This window comes from Canis lupus, chromosome 23, assembly GCF_003254725.2.
Source record: "Canis lupus dingo isolate Sandy chromosome 23, ASM325472v2, whole genome shotgun sequence".
NCBI classification, from domain to species: Eukaryota; Metazoa; Chordata; class Mammalia; order Carnivora; family Canidae; genus Canis; species Canis lupus.
Window position 1 is genome coordinate 29,466,997 of NC_064265.1, and position 20,228 is coordinate 29,487,224.

At 33.8% G+C, this 20,228-nt stretch overlaps 1 protein-coding gene across 6 annotated transcripts in view; it reads left to right on the top strand.

Annotated features, from left to right (window-relative positions):
• DNAJC13 (DnaJ heat shock protein family (Hsp40) member C13) overlaps positions 1 to 20,228 on the top strand; it is a 117,476-nt gene that overhangs the window by 43,944 nt on the left and 53,304 nt on the right. For all 6 annotated transcript variants that reach the window (XR_007405308.1, XM_049099998.1, XM_049100000.1 and 3 more), the window contains 13 exons: positions 3,138 to 3,304; positions 3,408 to 3,487; positions 3,567 to 3,736; positions 4,344 to 4,443; positions 6,569 to 6,676; positions 7,331 to 7,486; positions 8,111 to 8,167; positions 10,180 to 10,301; positions 12,419 to 12,494; positions 12,754 to 12,849; positions 13,659 to 13,802; positions 17,701 to 17,783; positions 19,079 to 19,232. Coding sequence is in view for 5 of the 6 variants with exons in the window: in XM_049099998.1 (XP_048955955.1) it covers positions 3,138 to 3,304; positions 3,408 to 3,487; positions 3,567 to 3,736; positions 4,344 to 4,443; positions 6,569 to 6,676; positions 7,331 to 7,486; positions 8,111 to 8,167; positions 10,180 to 10,301; positions 12,419 to 12,494; positions 12,754 to 12,849; positions 13,659 to 13,802; positions 17,701 to 17,783; positions 19,079 to 19,232 (1,513 nt within the window). In the remaining variant the exon portion in view is untranslated. The remainder of the gene's footprint in view (positions 1 to 3,137; positions 3,305 to 3,407; positions 3,488 to 3,566; positions 3,737 to 4,343; positions 4,444 to 6,568; positions 6,677 to 7,330; positions 7,487 to 8,110; positions 8,168 to 10,179; positions 10,302 to 12,418; positions 12,495 to 12,753; positions 12,850 to 13,658; positions 13,803 to 17,700; positions 17,784 to 19,078; positions 19,233 to 20,228) is intronic.

The following is a 20,228-nucleotide window of genomic DNA, read 5'->3' on the forward strand; positions in this document are numbered from 1 at the left end:
ACTTCCTGGAGTATGACCAGTAACTGTTTCTTACCTTGGAAAACTTTTGATCTAAGTTCAACAAAAACGGCATTTTAAGCAAAAGGTTGTATTTTTTCCTGTCCTGAATTCAAGGAAGAGAACTTCTGAAAAAAAAAAAAAAATAGTGCACATGTTCTAATCAGAGAAGAGATCTCAACATTTACAGTTGGTCATGTGCTTTATGTACATCAGATTGTTTAATCTTGATCCCTAGAAAGATGCCATTATTCCCAATAAAGCCAATATGCAGGAAGCAAAGCAATTTCTTTGTGACTTTGGATTAGGAAAAGATGTCTTAGATACACACAATTCATAAAAGTCTGATTAATTAGACATTGTAAAAATTTAAAACTTTGACCCCCATTAAGAAAAGGAAATGACAAGCCACAGACAGGAAGAAAATATTTGGAAAATATATAGCTAGTAAAAGACATGTTTCTAGAATATATTAAGAACTCTTTTGGGGTACCTGAGTGGCTCAGTTGGATGAGTGTCTGCCTTTGACTTAGGTCATGATCCCATGGTCCTGGGGTTGAGCCCTGCATCAGGCTCCTTTGCTCAGTAGGGAACCTGTTTCTTGCTCTCCCGCTGCCTGCTGCTCTTCCTGCTTGTGTGCTTGCTCTCTCTCATTCTCTTTGTCAAATAAATAAAATCTTTAAAAAAAAATTACTCTTTTAACTCAATACCAAAAAACAAATAATAAATGGGCAAAAATATTCAAATAGACACCTCACCAAAGAGGATATTTGAGGTAAATAAACACATGAAAAGATTATGACTCATTAGGGAAAAGTAAAACTGCTACATGTACACTGAAATGGATAACGTCCATTCAGTTGAACAACAAATTGGCAGTGCCAATTGTTGGCAAACCTGTGGATTCTTATACATTGCTGGTGATGATGTAAAATCATAAACTTTTAAAAAATAGTTTGGGAATTTCTTAAACATATAGTTATTATATGACCCTATGTCAATTCTCCTAGGTATCTACCCCAGACAAAAACATATGGCCACAAAAACTTGTATGTGAATGTTTATAATAATAATTCATAATCAAAACTAGAAACAATTGATATATGTATCACCTGGTGAATGAATTGGCAAAAATATTGATTATCCATACAGTGAAATACTACTCAGCAATAAAAAGGACTGAACCTTAAAAATGTGATATATAAAATAAGCAAGACACATAAGGCTATATATTATATGATTCCATTTATACGAATTTTTTAATAGACTTTTTTGGAGCAATTTTAGGTTTGGAGTAGTATTGAGCAGAAGGTACAGAGGTTTCTCATATACCTCCTCCTGCTTTGCCTCCTAACTGGAGTAGCCTCTCCCATTACCAACATCCCCTACCAGAGTGATACATTTGTTATGAATGATGAACCTGCAGGCTTGAACCAATGTATAATGACACTTATCCACCATTTTAGTATCTTATAGACTATTTTCACTGCCCTAAAAATTCCCAGGGATTCTCTCCAGCAGTAATAATACTGCTCCACTGATTTCATCTTGCCCTCCTCCCTAAACCTTGACAGTCACTCATCTTTTTACTGTCTCCAAGGTTTTGCTTCTTCCACGATATCATAGTTGGAATCATGTAGTATATAGCCTTTTCAGATTGTCTTTCATTTCCTCCCTGTCTCCTATGTCTTCATGTCTGGATAGCTCATTTCTTTTTAACTTAGTAATCCATTGTCTAGACATACCATGGTTTATTCATTTGGTCTCTTAGTTGCTTCCAAGTTTGGCCAGTTATGAATAAAGCTGCTCTAAACATCTGTGTGCATCTGGAACATATGATAAGAGGATGTTGAGTTTTTTAAGAAACTGCCAAACCGTTTTCCAAAAGTGGCTGTGCCATTTTGTATTCCAAGCAGCAGTGAATGAGAGTTCCTGTTGCTCCATATCCTCACCAGCATTTGGTATTATTAATGTTCAGTTTTGGTCATTCTAATAGGTATGTGGTTATTTCTCATTGCTGTTTCAGTTTGCATTTCTGTGATGATGTATGTGTTGAGTATCTTTTCTTATGTTTATTTTCATATGTTTATTTGCTATCTGTATCTTCTTTGGTGAGGTATCTATCTGTTAAGGACTTTGGGTTTTTTTGTTTAAGATTTTATTTATTAATTTGACAGAGAGAGAACGAACAAGTAGGCAGAGTGACAGGCAGAGGGAGAGGGAGAAGCATGCTCCTTGAGGAGCAGAAAGCCTGATGTGGGGCTGGATCCATGACCCTGGGATCATGACCTGAGCTGAATGAAGGCAGATGCTTAACTGACTGAGCCACTCAGGCACCCTATTAAGGACTTTGAATCATTTTAAAGATTTTATTTGAGGAGAGAAAGAGAAAACACTAGCAGGGGCAGAGGGAGAGAGAGAAGATGATTCCTTGCTGAGCAGGGAGCCCGATGCAGGGCTGGATCCCAGGACCCTAAGATCATGACCTGAGCTGAAGGCAGACGCTTAACTGACTGAGCCACTCAGGTGCCTCTGGATTGTTTTTTAATTGACTTGTTTTTCTTATTGTTGACTTTTAAGAGTTATTTGTATATTTTAGATAGTAATCTATTATCAGATATGGCTTTTATAAATATTCTCTCACAGCCTGTGGCTTGCCTTTTCATCGTCTTGCTGGAGTTGTTTGAAAAAGGAAAACTATAGAGATGTAAAGAAAATATGTGGTTGCCTGGAACTGGAGAGTTTTTTGTAGATGAACACAAGGGAATTTTTTAGGGTGATGGAAGTATACCAAAACTGATGATTGTACAACTGTATAAATTTACTAAGAATTCTTAAACTGTACATTTTAATTGGGTGAATTTTTGATTTGTAAATTATATCTCAGTAAAACTTTAAAAAGTTCTTAAAAAGCAAAAATATTACATTTATAGTGCTTAAGTAATTTGTGAAGATATGTGACAGTAAAGTGCAGAGCTAGTATTGAAACTCTAGGCTCTCTCTTAAAGCGCCCTATTCTGTTGTGCTTGTACTCAGAGTGTCCTGCCTGAGCAGGTGACCTGCTAAAGGGCCTATGCTGTATTCTGATTCTAAATTCCCCTTAATTATCAATCCTAAAACATTTTTTTTACTTTGCTTAGAGATTCCTTATTAGCAAGTTTGCTGGATGGAGTAAGAGCCTCTGGTAACAGAGATGTTTGTGTAAAAATGACACCAACTCATAAAGGTCAGCGATGGGGGTTACTCAGCATGCCTGTTGATGAGGAAGTAGAGAGCCTTCATCTCAGATTTTTGGCCACACCTCCAAGTAAGTATTGATTAAGTATAATTCCATTTCCATCCATCTGCTTAATAATTTAAATATTAGGAATGCAAGCCTCTAAATCTTTTTGAACCTTTTCATCTTACAGATGGCAACTTTGCAGATGCTGTATTCAGGTTCAACGCTAATATTTCATATAGTGGAGTTCTGCATGCAGTAACGCAGGATGTAAGATTGTTTTATAACTTGTTCATTGTCATTAATTTTGGGAATGGAAACTTTTTTGAGACATTCTTCCTTTACCTAGGGTCTCTTCTCAGAAAACAAAGAAAAACTGATCAATAATGCCATAACAGCATTATTATCCCAAGAGGGAGATGTTGTTGCTTCAAATGCAGAACTTGAGAGTCAGTTCCAGGCTGTGAGGAGGCTTGTGGCTTCCAAAGCTGGTTTTCTGGCCTTCACTCAGCTTCCAAAGTAAGTTGTCTTTGAACTTTTAGAGAATACAAACAACTCAAAATAGCAGAAAATCAACAGTTTATCTTTTTATATCTGTGTAAACCTGATACCTTTCATATGATGATATGGTAGTTTTTATTCATGTGAAATAAAGGAAGGTAAGTGGAAGTGAAAGGGGTAGAGATTGGTCCTACACATACCTGCAATATGTTGACTCGTTTTAATGAATTTGAGCAGGAAAGTAGATCCCTTTTAGTTTTGTTTTGTTTTGTTTTGTTTTGTTTTTTAAGGTTTATTGAGAAGCCCAGGGGAGAGAGAGTCTTTAAGTAGACTCTGAACAGAGCCTGATGTGAGGCTCCATCTCACCATCCTGAGATCACGATTTGAGTTGGTACAGAGTCTTAGCTTAACTGACTGTGCCACCCGGATGCCCCAAAATCCCTTTTAGTTTAATTAATTTTTTAAAAAATCTTCCCCCTCAAAGAAAAAAACTGTTAGGAGAACAGATATGTTCTAGAGGTAGAATTTAAAATATGTACTTGTTGAATGCAATAGAAACTTAAGAAGACTTATAATTCTCTGATATTGCTATTATAAGCTTGTTTTTTTGTTGTTGTTCCATAAGGTTTCGGGAGCGTCTAGGAGTGAAGGTAGTAAAAGCACTCAAGAGGAGCAACAATGGAGTAATCCATGCAGCTGTTGATATGCTCTGTGCCCTCATGTGTGTAAGTAGTATTTATTTTGTTTTGTTTTTAAGATTTTATTTATTCATGAGAGACACAGAAAGAGGCAGAGATATAGACAAAAGGAGAAGCAGGCTCCCCACGGGGGGCCTGATATGGGACTTGATCCCAGGTCCAGGATCATGCCCTGAACCAAAGGCAGACACTCAACTGCTGAGCCACCCAGGCGTCCGTGGTGGTTTGTTGTTGTTGTTGTTGTTTTTTAAGAGACTGGTTTTTCTTAAGTTGATTGATGGTTTAAATTTCCACAAACTCAGATTTTCATTGTACCAATTAAATTCAGTGTTTTGTATTTCCCAAATTGCTCTTTTGGCAATTTATTTATTCAAATGAAGGTTCGTTTAGCATATCCTATAAACCAGGCATTGTGCTATCTGCTAGAAATACAAAGTTCCTTCCTTCCTTGAAATTGCTGACAGTCTAGTAAGGTAAGCATGTGTGTGTCTCATCTAAAGTAGTAGGGGCCATGGGATCCCTAAAAAGCAGAACTTAGCTTTTTGGGTTTGTGGTGAGGAGAACATAAAAGATTTGAGGCCGGTCTTTTCAGATGTTACACATGAACTGAATCTTAAAGGACAGGCAGGTATTTTCCCTCTGTGTGGGAAAGGGGGCGTATACAAAGGTATGTTTGGGAAGAAGCAAATAATTGAAATGGCTGGGTCATAAAACATGTATGGAGGTGTGTGGGATTAGGAGTTATAGCTAGAAATATATGCAGAGACAGTCATCAAAAGCCTTTGGTATCAGACAAAGAGGCTAATAAATTTGTATCCTTTAGTAAGGAACAACTGAAAGATTTTTCATCAGGGGAGCAGTAATACTAGGTTTGAACTACCGAAAGCTGACAAATATTATGTGGAGACTGTATTAGAGGTAAAATTAAAGACAGGTAGACCAAATAAGAAACAAGATGCTGAGGTAGGATGGGGTTAAAGAAGGCACATTTGAAAGCTGAGGGTAAAGATCTAACTTAGTGACAGCTTGTATGGAGGAGAAGCAATGAATTATCCAGTATAACTTTGACATTCCTGATTTACTAGTGTTGTATATAGCATATGGGACTAAAGTGTTTAAGGCAAGTTTAGTGGTATAGGATAAACTTTAAGTAATCACTTGTAGAAAATCTTCCATTTATACTCAGAAATGAATTTTGCTATCTTTACTGCTTCTAATAATTCCATGGAAAGAAATAGTGGAATAAGGGTTTCTGAGTGGCACAATTGGTTCAGTGTGACTCTTGGTTTTGGCTCAGGTTGTGATCTCAGGGTCATGAGATTAGCCCCACGTTGGGCTCCTTGCTGAGCATGGAGTCTGATTGAGACTCCCTCCCCCTCTGCCCCTACCCCCAATGTTCTCTCTCTCTCTCTCTCTCTCAAATAAATAAATCTTGAAAAAAATTAGGTAACTAGAATGTAAAATAAAATATCATAGTGTGAAACAAACCCAATCTTCTCTCACTACATATTAGGGTTTGGCTATATATTTTACATGAATTATTTCATTTAAGCTTCATAATAGTCCTTTGAGCTAAGTATTATTAATCTCACCTGGACGGCTAAGGAAAGTGAAACTCAGAGTTAATGCAACTTAACCTTGCCTGAGGTCAGCTATAGTCAGCAAAGTTAGAATTGGGTCTTTATTCCTAACCCTCATGCTAGAATCTTTTTCCCATTTTAATTTTTCCACCAATCAGAAGAGACAAATAAATATTTGCTGCTCATTTTAGTACCTGCTTTTAAACATTTTTTAAAAAAAATAAGTAAATAAATGCCAAGTTTTATCATTTCAAATTTAAATATAAAATAGGGAGAGAGAAAAATGGGTCTTATTTGCCTTTTAAGAAGGAGACTTGTGTCTTTTGAGAGAGTTCCTTCTGCAGTACTCTACAGATACTTGCTAGGCACAGTGTCTATGAAGCCTCATCAGACCCTGGGGGAAATCATCACTTTTGCCTGATTGTCTTATCACGAGTTTCCTTTCTGCCTTCAACTTTAAAGGCTGTGTTTTTAAATTTTTTCAATATTTAATGAATACTCTTTACAAATGACTTTCGTGTGATACCAGCATGTGGGACTGCTTATGAACTATCATTGTTTTTAATCAACAGCCCATGCATGATGACTATGACTTAAGACAAGAACAGCTGAACAAAGCTTCTCTTCTCTCTTCAAAGAAATTTCTGGAAAACTTACTGGAAAAATTTAATTCCCATGTGGTAAGTTATAATTAAATTTGGCTTAATGAGAGATACCATACATTATTGAAAAGTATTCTAGAAGTGCAGTTCAGGCATTTTTTTTGTTTTCAATTGTGGCTCCCAACTTTGGTCAGTATCGGTCATACACACTTTGGTCAGCTTGGTCTCTCACTAATAGTAAAATATTTCTGTTTTAAGACTATATCCATTCATCTGGGAAGAATAAGTTGCAAAGACTTTAGGTTTTTTTCTTTATGTCATTATGAATTAAGCTTCTCCAAAAAAAAATCTTTGCTCCTCAGTCACTGGTAACAATTTTGGAGATGGGCAATCTATATAGATCTAGAAGGAACAAATTGGTGGAGTGGTTTAACTGTTGTCAAAGATTGCTTTTTATACAAATACTATACATACTAATCTTAGTTGTATTTGTTTGAGGAATCTTGTTTATTTTCTTGAAATTTGACCAAATTTTAATTATTTTCCTTTTAATATATAGTAAAGAATGAATTTACTGTATTAGTAAAACCAAGTACTCCTTAGAGTAATCAAACTTTAGGCCTCATGTTGAGGAATTATGTTTACTTTTAACATTTAGAATAACAGAAGCACATTATTGCTGCGTTTTACTTGAATTTCTCTGTCCTAAGGCAATGTGTTACTTTGTTTCAGGATCATGGGACTGGTGCCCTAGTTATTAGTTCACTCTTGGACTTCCTTACTTTTGCCCTCTGTGCTCCATATAGTGAGACAACAGAAGGACAGCAGTTTGATATGCTTTTAGAGATGGTAGCATCCAATGGAAGAACCCTCTTTAAGCTCTTTCAGGTGAGAGCTTGTATCTTTCTAATCAAATAACAAATAGCTAATCTAAGAACCACTTTTTGGGTCAGTTTGGTTTTAAAATAACGGATGTGTTTCTGAAGTAATGTTGATAAATAAATACATCCTAGTACATAATCATATTAAGAATATTTAATTCCACAGATCTCTTGGTGTTTCATGTAGAGTTCTGTTGATGGCTTTTGACCACCGTTTTGACCATGTTGCCCATCTTTTCTCAGAACTAGAGTAGAAAAAAATCATAAATAGTTGAAAACATTCTTATTTCATATACTGTTGTACTTGTTATGTTTCTATGTAATACTTATATTTTCGTTTATATTGTGTTATGTCAATTTGTGTTATTTTATCATTGCTGTTTGATATTTATCATTCCAATATGTATAATTATCCGAGTAAGTGCCAGCTATTTCCTGCTGATGTTTTAATTACCCTTAAAGCTATATTTTAAGAATACTTAAAATTTTTAACCAAACTGTGATCTGGCTTTGAGATGTATCCTTTACTAATTTTATGGCTTATAAAATTGTATATCCTCCTTAAAAGCAATAGCTAGTATGTTGAAATAAAATTATTTTATTCTGTGATACTTTTTTCCCTATTTTAAAGCATCCTTCCATGGCAATTATAAAGGGAGCTGGATTGGTTATGAAGGCAATAATAGAGGTGAGAACAATTTTCAAATTTTAAACCTACTTGAATTTTGATTGGGTATTTTAATTGAAGCTGACAAAATTACATTTCAGCTTTTTATGGGAAAGGTGAAGTTTTTCTGAGTAATAAAAGTAATTTTGAATCTTTATTCAGAAATTAGTTTTAAACTACAGAAACAATCCTTGGTATTAAACTAAGAGTTTAAAGTTCTGAGGTAAGTGGGCTTAGGGCAAATAGATCTTTTGGTTCCTACATTATTTGTATTTTGTTTGTTTTAAAAGAATTAAAAGTTAGCATTTTTCCTCTTACTCTTTTTTGAGGAGAGATGATGGTATTGATAATTTTGAAATCTTTAGGTACTGAGGTTACATAGGAATCTGTTAATGGAGTTATTAGTTCATAGCAAAATAGAATTAAATAACAAAAATTGGTTCTCATGCTAAAGTGCTCTAGAGATCAGGACATATCGTTGGACAGACATGGGATATTGTTTCTGTAAGATGGTTGCTTTAGCTTTCTGTCTTTTAGAAAATAAAATCATGGCTATGAACATCAAATTGCATACTGGATGTTTATAATGACATCAGTCCAAATGGCTTTGGATTCTTTTTGTTGTTGTCATAGTTGTAATTTGGATAAAATGTAAGAGTATTTGCCCCTTTTATCAAAAAACTCAGTGATTGTAGCTTATAAATACAACATTTGGCTAAAACAAAATGCACAGAATTAGTATACTCGTAAATAGGTGTTTAAAAATTAGGCAATACACATCAAAGGTTTTTTAAGCATTTTTAGTATGTATTTACAGATAAGGCCAATTTTCTTCCTCTAGCAAATGGGTTCTAGCTTCCAAAGTAAGTAATGTTATCTCTCACACAGCTGGTGGTAGCCAAGGGCAAGTAAGACCGTGAGACCAAAAAAAAGTGTATTCCTGACCCTGCTCCTCCAATATATTGCTGTTCATTCAGAAGTATTTCTGAAGGGCCAGGTATAACCGAAGTAGACTTTGGGGTTCAATAACAAGCCACACATGTTAGACGGATAGCCAGTGACTAGAGGTGGCTTTATTTATCCTGAAATCCTAGCAGGTATCTTAAATTGTTTTTTCTGATTGTAAAAGCAGTATATAATCTTTGAATAAACACTGGTGTTTACAGAAAAAAATTCAAGGAACAAATACAATAAGTCATTGATATTTTTATCATCCAGAGATAACTACTATTACTACCATTTTGGTAAATTTTCCCTCAGATTGTGCAATGTTCAAAGTTATATATGTATCTGTACTAACGGTGTGTGTGTGTCTATATATATGTACTTGCTATGTATATATTTGTATTGATACTACTGTCAGAATGATATATGTACATATTCACACTATGTGAATATTTGTATATATACTACATATTCAGTTGTACCATATACTTGTACTATTTTTCACTAACATTGTGAGCATTTTTGCTTATTAGTAGGCTGTCTTGAATATCACACTGCTTATATTTCATAGTTCTCTGATGACCTTTGACTAGTAGTCCTATCTATCTTAACTCTATTGCCAAAGTGAGTCCATATAAGCAAAGTAAAATCAGGATAAAAAACTATCCCAACTTACTATATCTTCTTTTAAAAAAAAATGAAGAACCATGTTCACCATGAAAATTATATTGTTAATAATAAAAGCAAGCCAGGTTTGCAGATGCCTTTGGTAGGAATTGCTGATTTCCCTGAGTCGCCTTTGCCTTTCATTGGCTGATATAACTCAGAGAATGAACCTAATTTTAATGCTAAATTAAGCAAAGCATAATTCATAAAATGTATCTGTAAACATTTAAAACCTCATTTCATAGGCAAATAATATTTTTAAAATTACTTGTATCACCTGTGTTATTTTTGGGTAATTAAGTTGCATTTCAAATTTTTATGACATTGTATACTACATAATTATTTTACCTAGAGGTGTTATAAAATTAGGATAGCTTGTTCTAGATTGCTGCTTTAGGGATCATCTTACCCTTTTTCCAAAGGAAGGTGACAAAGAAATTGCTACAAAAATGCAGGAGCTTGCCCTAAGTGAAGGTGCCTTACCTCGACACTTGCATACTGCGATGTTTACAATAAGCTCAGATCAAAGGATGCTTACTAATAGGTAGGTTAAATTTAATTTGCTATAAATGAACTTGCTTATAAAATGGATTTAGATATTATATAAAACAAACTGAGTAAGTGTTCAGATTATGCAAATGTTTCATTTTCTTCTGATTCACCTAGTTCTTTTCCTTTTCTTATAGAAGAAAGATTGTGCCTAGATGATGATTGCCCCTCCCCCCTGGAGAGCTTGGGGAGGGGAAACAAAACTGTTTGCTTTTTTCCCCTCACTATCCTGTTACGGCTCTATACCCATAGTCATGGGACTGGAACATGGAAAAGAGTGCCTAGAAGCTTATGGAACTAGAACCACATGCCCAGGATTTTTCTCCTTTTATTTTCTGTGGACCATCATATCAATTTTTAAATATCTTTGGTCAGTTAGGTACTCTTAAGAATCCAGAAAACCTTATCTAACTGTCCTAGGTATCCTAAATCTCTTGTAGTTAAGCAAGTTCTCCTTTGGTAAATTGTCTTTTTTTATAGTAATCCTTCAAATATAAGGAAGCACATAAATCTGTTCATTTATTCCAGGCCATGTGAATTCCATCCCTTTTAATCTTTCTTTGATTTCTGATGTGTGACCCTTCAAATATCCTTAGCATACTATGACTCATGACTCAGTTTAAGAAAAAGGATATCATAAATATTTTTAATCATGTTCTTCAGACTTTTTAAATGATCACACAAATTGCTGACTTAGGTTTACTTCGTTATATCATGAATTTCCTTTTTTTGTCACCTATATCCAGTTATTGGATGTCATAGTATGCCTCCTTGCCAGTAGTTTTCTGCTCTTTGTGCTATTATAAGAGGCAGTCTGCATCCCTCAACTTAACAGATGATGGCCACAAAAGTAGTCTTTTGTGTTGCCTGAGAGGACAAAAATAAAAGAAAGATGATTTCCTTGGTGTACTTATTAGTGATAGTAGATACCATCTTTCATTAAAATAGGCAGTGTTTGACATCTTACTCTGTTAAACCCCCAAGTTAGACGTTTGCTTATTGTGTTCCTCTTTATTAAATAATCAGTTACATCCCTTACTGTGATCAGTGACAGTATTTATTGAAAAGCTGTCTGCTTATAAGTTGCCACTTTTCATTTGCATTGCTTTATGCAGATCGCTATTATAAAATGTTATCCCATTTGTCCCTACTTAAAGCCTTTTCAGGAATCCCTGATAAATGATACCTATCCAATGCACGTGGAAGAAATTATGATTGTTTCAGTAGTACTGAATTTCCAAATAGACATCGAAATGAACAGTTTTAGTCGTGTTCCTTTTTTTTTTTTTTTTTTTTTTGTGATAGAGTATACATAATTTGGGTTTTTAGACTTTTCTTCTGGGAATGTAACCTGTGTAAATACATATGTCTGTAGGTTTGGTTATTTTTCTCACAGATTTCATACTCCTTCCTGTAGCAAATGGCAATTTGCATTCCTACCAAAGCACAGAAGGGTCAACAGTGAATAAAATATATTCTCTGCTCTTGAGGAACATATCGTGAGGGTTAAAATTAATAAATGACTAAATCATAGACTCAACATGGATCTTATATTTATATTCTTCACTTTGAACCAGAATGTGCTTTTACCTCTAAAGTGGCATGAGTAAAATAATTTGCTTTAAGTGCTTTAAGTCTTTCTCCAGACTCCACAACTTAAAATATTTTCTATCTCTGACTTTGCCAGAAAGATTATATTAGAACATAGTTATTGAGTTTTGCTCATGTTCAGAATTCCAAAGAATGCCAGAATGCTATATGCTCACTATATCAGGACTTGTTATACAAACTAATCGTATCATCAAGTCTAAGTGTTTCATTTATTTTCCCTCTTTAAATGAAATAAAAACCTACTTCTTCATGTTCAAGTCCATTGAAAATTAGTTTATCAGGGAAGCATTTTGATTCAGAGAAGATTCTAGAATATTAGCAATATTTTTAATTACTATCTCCTACACCTCTCCACATCAGAATACTAACTTTAAATATTTAACATCAGAATGATTTCTTTGCTGTAGCCATATTTCTTATGTGATATTTTGTTCTTAAAAATTCCTTTCTGTTCTAGCTGAGATAAAGCAGCAAACCTTTCTCAACGTCTGCTTTTTTCAGACAGCTAAGTAGACATTTAGTGGGACTCTGGACAGCTGATAATGCAACTGCAACAAACTTGTTGAAACGCATTTTGGTAAGTCAGTTCAATGACCAAGAAGATTTATGTATTCTTGCCCAATAAAATTTCATTGAGTGAGTTTATACTGTTAAAGGATGTTTTTAGTTTTTGCTTGTTTTTTATTTAAAAGATGCTTATCAAAGGAGTTACCACATAATAAATGCTAACCTTACTAGCTTAAATCATAGTATTTAATTAGGTTTTGAAAGCCAGATTTTCTTTTGCACAGTTGTTTTGAAAATGGATTTTATGTTTTGTGTGTGTTTGCTTTTAGCCGCCAGGCTTGCTGGCATACTTGGACAGCTCAGATCCAGTTCCTGAGAAGGATGCTGATCGGATGCATGTTAGAGATAATGTGAAAATAGCAATGGTAAATAATTATTGTCCTAAGTGTCTTTTCAGGTTGAAAAGAATAATCTCTCTAATACATACCAAAAATAAGCCAAGAATTTACTGTATATTGAATAGTAGTACCAAAAGTAGTATTATTAGTAACAGTTTTATTGAGGTAAAATTTACATCCCGTATAATTCACCTGTTTTAAGTGTACAATTCAGTAATTTTTAGTATATTTATAGGGTTATAAAACCATCACCACAATCTAATATTATAAATAATAGTAATCTTGTATGTTTTGTTTCCCTTAACTCAGCTTGTTGGCACTTTCAGGAATGGATTTTTTTTAAAGTATATTCATACGTATAATGTGATATTTTACAAATAATGTGTGATTGATAAATGTTGGTTAGAAGGGGCCAACAGTGAAAAAATTAACTTAGGGTAGGACTTTTTTTTTTTTTAAATAAAAACTATGTTTATTATTAAGATTGGGCTATCTCTGAGAAAATTACTTAAACATCTTTCAAGATACACCATTGTAATAATGTCTTATATGTGTTCTTTTCCTTTCCTCACTCCATTTTTCTATTTACACCCATTTCCCATTCACATCTTACCATCTCTCACGTAGGAATCATCTTGAAACTTAAGCAGAAAAGTTAAGATTTCTTGGACAAAAGTATAATTTATTGTAGAAATTTTCACTTTGTTTCTTCACTGAGCCCCCAACATCCAGTATGTATTTTATCATGTAAAATAAATAGTGTGACTCAGCTTTACTTAGATTTTAAAAATAAATTTGCAAACAGGAGTATAATGGATTTTAACATTATTTTACAGGATCAGTATGGAAAATTTAATAAAGTTCCAGAGTGGCAAAGACTAGCTGGAAAAGCTGCTAAAGAAGTTGAAAAATTTGCCAAAGAAAAAGTAGATCTTGTGTTGATGCACTGGAGGGATAGGATGGGCATTGCACAAAAAGAGGTAAAAATAAAATCTGCTTCCACGCTTCTAGCACTTCTGTATATTGTAGGTTTGCTTTCATTGTTGCAGTTCACAGAGATGGTAGTCAGATATTTCTGACTGAACATATGAAGAAATGTCACCTAATTCTGATTCATATTTTTATATAAATTTTTCTTAATTCATAGTTTTATGAATCATTGATAGGATTTTAGTTAGGTATTTTATATAAAATTGAATATAAAATTCCACCCATAAGTTTTCCTTCATAGGTTTTCGGTTTCCATACTAATTTATTCATAGATGTTTCTTTCCTTCTTTTTCTGAATTTTATTTTATAGCTATAAAAATAAAGGTGCTCTTCTTGTTTAGCATTTTTATTCAGAGCTAGCCAGATAGGTGTTTTGGTAATAAGATTCACATTTTTAAATTAAATATACTGTATGTACTTAATTTTTTCAGTATTAGCTCCTTAAATCAAGGTCAGATCAAAAACCATTTTAGTCTCTTGTTCCTTAGCATGTAGTATGATCAATAGAACCTAATTCAGTAATGTGTATTCTTGTGTCTAGGATAAAATGTGCAGTGGTTAAATCAATAAAAGTTGACTTGATCTCACCATTTTTGTTGACCACACTTACATTCTTTCTCTTAAACCGTCTCTTTACTTAATGGTAGCTATTTCTTTATACAAAGAAAATAATATAAATACCTCACCAAGCAGGTTTCTTATCTGTTAAGCCTCCAATTCTTGATTTCAACTTAAGTCATCATCTCTGGGTAGTGAGATCAAGCCCTGCATTAGGCTCTGTGCTGAGTGTGGAGCCTGCTTAAGATTCTCTCTCTCCCTCTTGCTAAACAAGAGCACCTTTATTTTTATAGCTATAAAATAAAATTCAGAAAAAGAAGGAAAGAAACATCTATGAATAAATTAGTATGGAAACTGAAAAGCTATGAAGGAAAACTTAAGGGTGGAATTTTATATTCAGTTTTATATAAAATACCTAAATTGAAGAAAGCTAGAACTGGTTGTCCTTTTTGTGTGTAGCATTTACATTTTCACTAGTCTAGACTCCTAGCTTTTTGTCTTGAGGGCCGGGGAAATTGAAGAAAGCTAGAACATTTAAATGTAGACATCAGGTGCCACAGAAGAATTATAGTCATGTGGTATCTGAAATTGAGACCAAAATTCAGTTCTGTAGAATTTGAGCATAAGGAGTTTATGCTGAACTGTATGAGTAATATGTGCAATATAAAGAATCACTAGATATGCTTTCTAAATGGCTAGGATAGTGAAGAGATATTGCACTTTGAACTTTTTTTTTAAGATTTTATTTATTTATTCATAGAGACAGAGAGAGAGAGGCAGAGACACAGGCAGAGGGAGAAGCAGGCATCATACAGAGAGCCCGATGTGAGACTCGATCCTGGGTCCCCAGGATCACACCCCGGGCTGCAGGCGGCGCTAAACCGCCGCGCCACTGGGGCTGCCCTGAACTGTTTGACCTATATCTGAGACTAGTTTTATTGTTTAAGACAAGTTACAAGTTTTCAGAGTGTTATTTCCTCTTTCATAAAATCAAAATAACAGTACTTCCCTTCTCTATTCTGGAGGGCTGCTTTTATGTAAAAGCAAGGAAATAATAGGGATGGCTGGGTGGCTCAGTCGGTTAAGCCTCCAGTTCTTGATTTCAGCTTAAGTCATCATCTCTGGGTAGTGAGATCAAGCCCTGCATTAGGCTCTGTGCTGAGTAGGGAGCCTGCTTAAGATTCTCTCTCTCCTTCTCCCCCACTCCCTGCTCGATCACTCACGCACGCTCTCTCTTAAAAAATAATAATAATATAGCAGCACTATATACATGTCTGTTCATTATAATATTCCTGAAACATTCGAGTAATCAAAAATCTACAGATATGATCTGATTTTCAGTTATTAAAAGTATGAGCCGCTGACTTCAAGTAATTAAGCCCATTTCTAAAATAATAGTTTTCAAGCTGTTGGATATAATTATCTAACTGAAGTAAGTTTTTGGATTCCAATTTCATATGTAACATTTATCCAGCATAAGTTTGAACACAAAGCTATTTTAGCTATAAATGTGGATAATATATGCTGTTTAAAGAAAATAATTCAGAGGAAAATAATGCTTTTTAATAGCAATAATGTCTTATTGGTCTGTTTCATATATGTGGGTGTTATCTAAAACATTGAGCAGGTAATGATGCCAAAAGATACGCTGGTCAAGAAACTCTTTAGGTAATAAAGAGATTATTTTTACTGTACTACTATTTTTAACATTAATTTCTTTAAGAAACAGTGAATAATCTTTGGGACTATTTTATTTGTAGAAATATTAACACCCAAATATGGAATGATCATGTGCTTTAGCTAGTCTGAAAACTAACCATTATCAAGATTAACTGGCTAGCCTTGAAAGGAACTGCATTTCTTATATAATCAAAATATTTTAATCAGAATGTTTTTAAGTCAATTTCATTTGTAGCTAATGTTCTGTGTTTGATTAATAATAACCTTCGACTAATGTATAAAATTGCTTTTTACTTACTTTGTTATTTTAGTTGAGGAATTTAACTAGTTAGGGGTTTTAGCCTAAGTGTGAACTCTGTTTATGGAGAACTGGTTGTCCTTTTTGTGTGTAGCATTTACATTTTCACTAGTCTAGACTCCTAGCTTTTTGTCCTGAGGGCCGGAGAAATTGAAGAAAGTGCTTCTTAATTAGAAGTTTTAGAGAAAGTTTTATTAAAACTCTCCTTATGTAACCAATAGGTTTCATGTTTCAAACAGTATTTACTTTTTAAAATTTACTACTCAGCCTTTATTCTTTCTATTTATTGTGCTTTATTTTATATAATTTGTCACTTCTTTAATTAAGTTATAGACTTCTGTGCTTTACTCTCTATTACTTTCTACTTTTTGGTTCTGTCACATTGAGGATCAGAATTTTAATGTTTTGCCATATTTACAGGTTTGACCTGGAGCAGAGATTCCTCATTGCCAGCCCATGTATATAGACTTCCAGAAATCTTTGAACTCTTCACCTCCAGTTAGTTATAAGCCTTGTGTATATGTCTTTCTCTAGAATAGGGGCCATAGCTTTCTTTGAATTCTCAAATAGGTTTATGACTGCCTAAAATTTGAGTCATAGACTTAGAGAAGCAGGTGGATCTCTGTCTTAAAGTGAAGATGATTTATATTGGTGACATCCTTGTGGAATTCGTATGATAGATGCAGCGTAACACATACAGACTCACTCTTTTATTTTTATTTAAAACTTTTTCATTTTTTCCTTTTTACAATTAAATTCAGGACAGAAACAATATGGTGAGTTTAAGTCCCTGCTACATGTGTGAAATGCATTCAAGTGCCTGGCATGTGGAGTTGTCTTTGAGATTCTTTGTCTAATAAATTAAATTCAAATCTCACCTCACATGTGTCTGATTGTAGATTCATATTTCTTATCCATTAGCTGTTTCAATTTATACTTGCTCCTTATGGCTTTGGTAGCAGTTTAATAGCCTATAATATTTTGCATTTGTTGTCCCATGAGTTGTGTATTAACTGCATGTAATGTAAATGTTTAAAACAAGTCACTGTTTTTGATCGTTATAAATTTTATCAGTCGTCATTATAAACTGTAACAAAATTTGGTATTAAAACAATAACTGTAGGCTACATGGAAAATGCTTCAGCAACACTGTAGAAATATCTGCTAGTGCCTATTTATTACATTGTGATATAATTTTATATTCACACTTTATAGATTTTGCTTCATTAATTTGTTTCTGCCAAAATTTGATAGAGAAAACGTTTTGTATCACTGATAAAGTGATGATTTTCTGACTGAGCCTATTTGATAGCCCCAGATTGAGCACTATGAAGTCTTATTGTTTTTTCCAGAATATAAATCAAAAACCAGTAGTTCTTCGAAAGAGAAGACAAAGAATAAAAATAGAAGCAAATTGGGATCTCTTCTATTATAGGTAAACATAAAGCCTCTTTTCCAACAAGTTAAATTTGGCATTGCCATTAGAGCAATCATAATAGGTTTTTCTTGTCTGAAACTAACGTTTTATGCAATGGGTATTTTTACACTACTGAGGTCAAGAACTGTAACTGTTAAGATTGGTATGATTAACAATGTTTCCATAATATTAATATCTTTTATAGTACAGTATTGGTAGTCTGAGGAGCTAAAGTTACTTTTAATTTTTTATTAAGGCTTTCAGCTGATTACTTTAAAGAGATAAATGATGAAAACATAAGGAGACTTGTGGGAAATGGGTATCAAGCTTAGCTGGCCTAACAGACTTTTCCAGCTTTCTGTTCTGTTTACCTCTTCTCCATCTACTGCCCCTGCCCACCGTTCTCCACCACAAACACACACAGACATATGCACATAAGAAGACTTTGAAACATTTTGAGGATTTGCTAAATTTTGGGGGATAATTTACAGTGCTTATTCTGGAAGCTGACATATTAATTATACCGTAACTTATAAAGGAAAACAAGTGTTTTGGAAACTTCCCACAGTACTTTTAAATTGTATAGTATAAATATAGTATATAGTATAGCCTTAAAAATACTGATTTTCTTCCTTAGGATTATGTTGTCTCCCCTAGAACTTTCTTGGAACTTTGACATTAGACTTTGTAGGAGTGTTGCAGAATGAAAATGAAAGGATATTGTGCCCATCCACCTCCAGTTCAGACCTGTGTCCAAATTTATTACAGTAGTTAAATTATTCAGGAATAAAAGGAAGATGTTTTACAAATATCAATCAGAACACGGCAGTATAGCTGTATTCTTAGGTAGTTTGTAACATTCTAATCTACAATGTTGCTCATCCTACACACTTTACATCCAGGTGCATAGTTCAGAAATTCTTATCCCCAACCTGAAATTTAATATCTAATAGTAATTATTCTCTGACTGGAATTTATACTAGCAATAAATATTGAAATTGAAGTATCAGTTCCTTGTTTTGAAATCCACACAGATTTGTTTTGTGGTTTGGGTTCATTTTTTTTCCCTTAGCATTTTATTTTGAAAACTTTCAAACATACAGAAAAGGTTAAAGAATTTTATAGTGTACAACTCTTATCTATCACTAAGATTCTACCTTATAGAATTGTACATTCTACTAAATTTACAGAGATTTTATTTACACTTGCTGAAGTTTATTCCAGTGTTTTCTTATTTAAAAATGTATAAGGTATATTTATAGATTTTTTTTTAATGTTTACTCCTTTCTACTATTTTCTAATTATACCTATAGGTTTGGTCAGGATCATGCCAAGTCAAACCTAATTTGGAATTTCAAAACACGAGAAGAACTGAGAGATAGTCTTGAATCTGAAATGAGAGCATTTAATATTGATAGAGAGCTTGGTAGTGCTAATGTGATCTCCTGGAACCATCATGAATTTGAGGTAAAGTTTGCTTTTTGTAATATTAGTTTTTTCTTTTTGAAAGTACATATTATTTGTGGAGTGTTTTTAAAAGATTTGTGGTTATATAACATTTTTACCTTTCCTTCTTAATTTTGTGGAGGAAATATTAGAAATATTAGAAAACCTTAGCATTTATCTGAGACAAAAATTAAAAATGCATTATGTTAAGTAACTGGGTTTTGTATCTGAGATCGTATAGGAGTTTTAATGAATTTGATCCCATGCTTTCTAGATCTGTTCTTCGCTTAGTTTTTCTTCCTTAGGTTTTTTTTCCTCCATTGAAATACAGCTAGTTCTACCTTTTTCCTTGTACTTACACCTTGTTTAATTTTTTTTTTTTGTGGTAGTTTGATTCTGAATGTGATCATATTTTGCTTTTCTAGTAAAATATTGATGTGAAGAACAACAAAATAAGATCAGGAAACATGCTGGTTAAAAAAAAAGAAACATGTTGGTTAAAAAAAATGTTGGCAGTAGATAACCGTGTGTGTGTGTGTGTGTGTGTGTGTGTGTGTGTGTGTGTGCTGTAAGCTCTCATAACAGTTTTTAATTTAAGCATACTCCTGACCCTGTAGGCTTTGATCTTTAATCCAACTGCATTTGCAGAATACAACGATTTGCTTGTGCTCATTCCCTCCTCTTCAAAAAACTTCCTTTGCTTTGATTTTGGGAGTCTATGTTCTCCTGGATTTTTCTCCTCCTTCACTGTGCACTCCTCCTTTGCTTCATTTTTCTTTTTTTCTCAACTGCTAAACTGGCCCAAAGGATCTTGGACTTCTCATTTATATTCATTGCCTCATGACCATTTTTTGTTTACTGGTGACTTCCAGATTTTTATCTCAGATTTTCTTTCCGAGACCTCATACTGTTATCTTATAATTGGATACCCAATAAGCAACTGGAGCTCTAAAACTGTGCCCTTGTTCTTCTCCCAAACCTGCTTTTCTTGCAGTCTTTTCTGATCTTAGATAATGG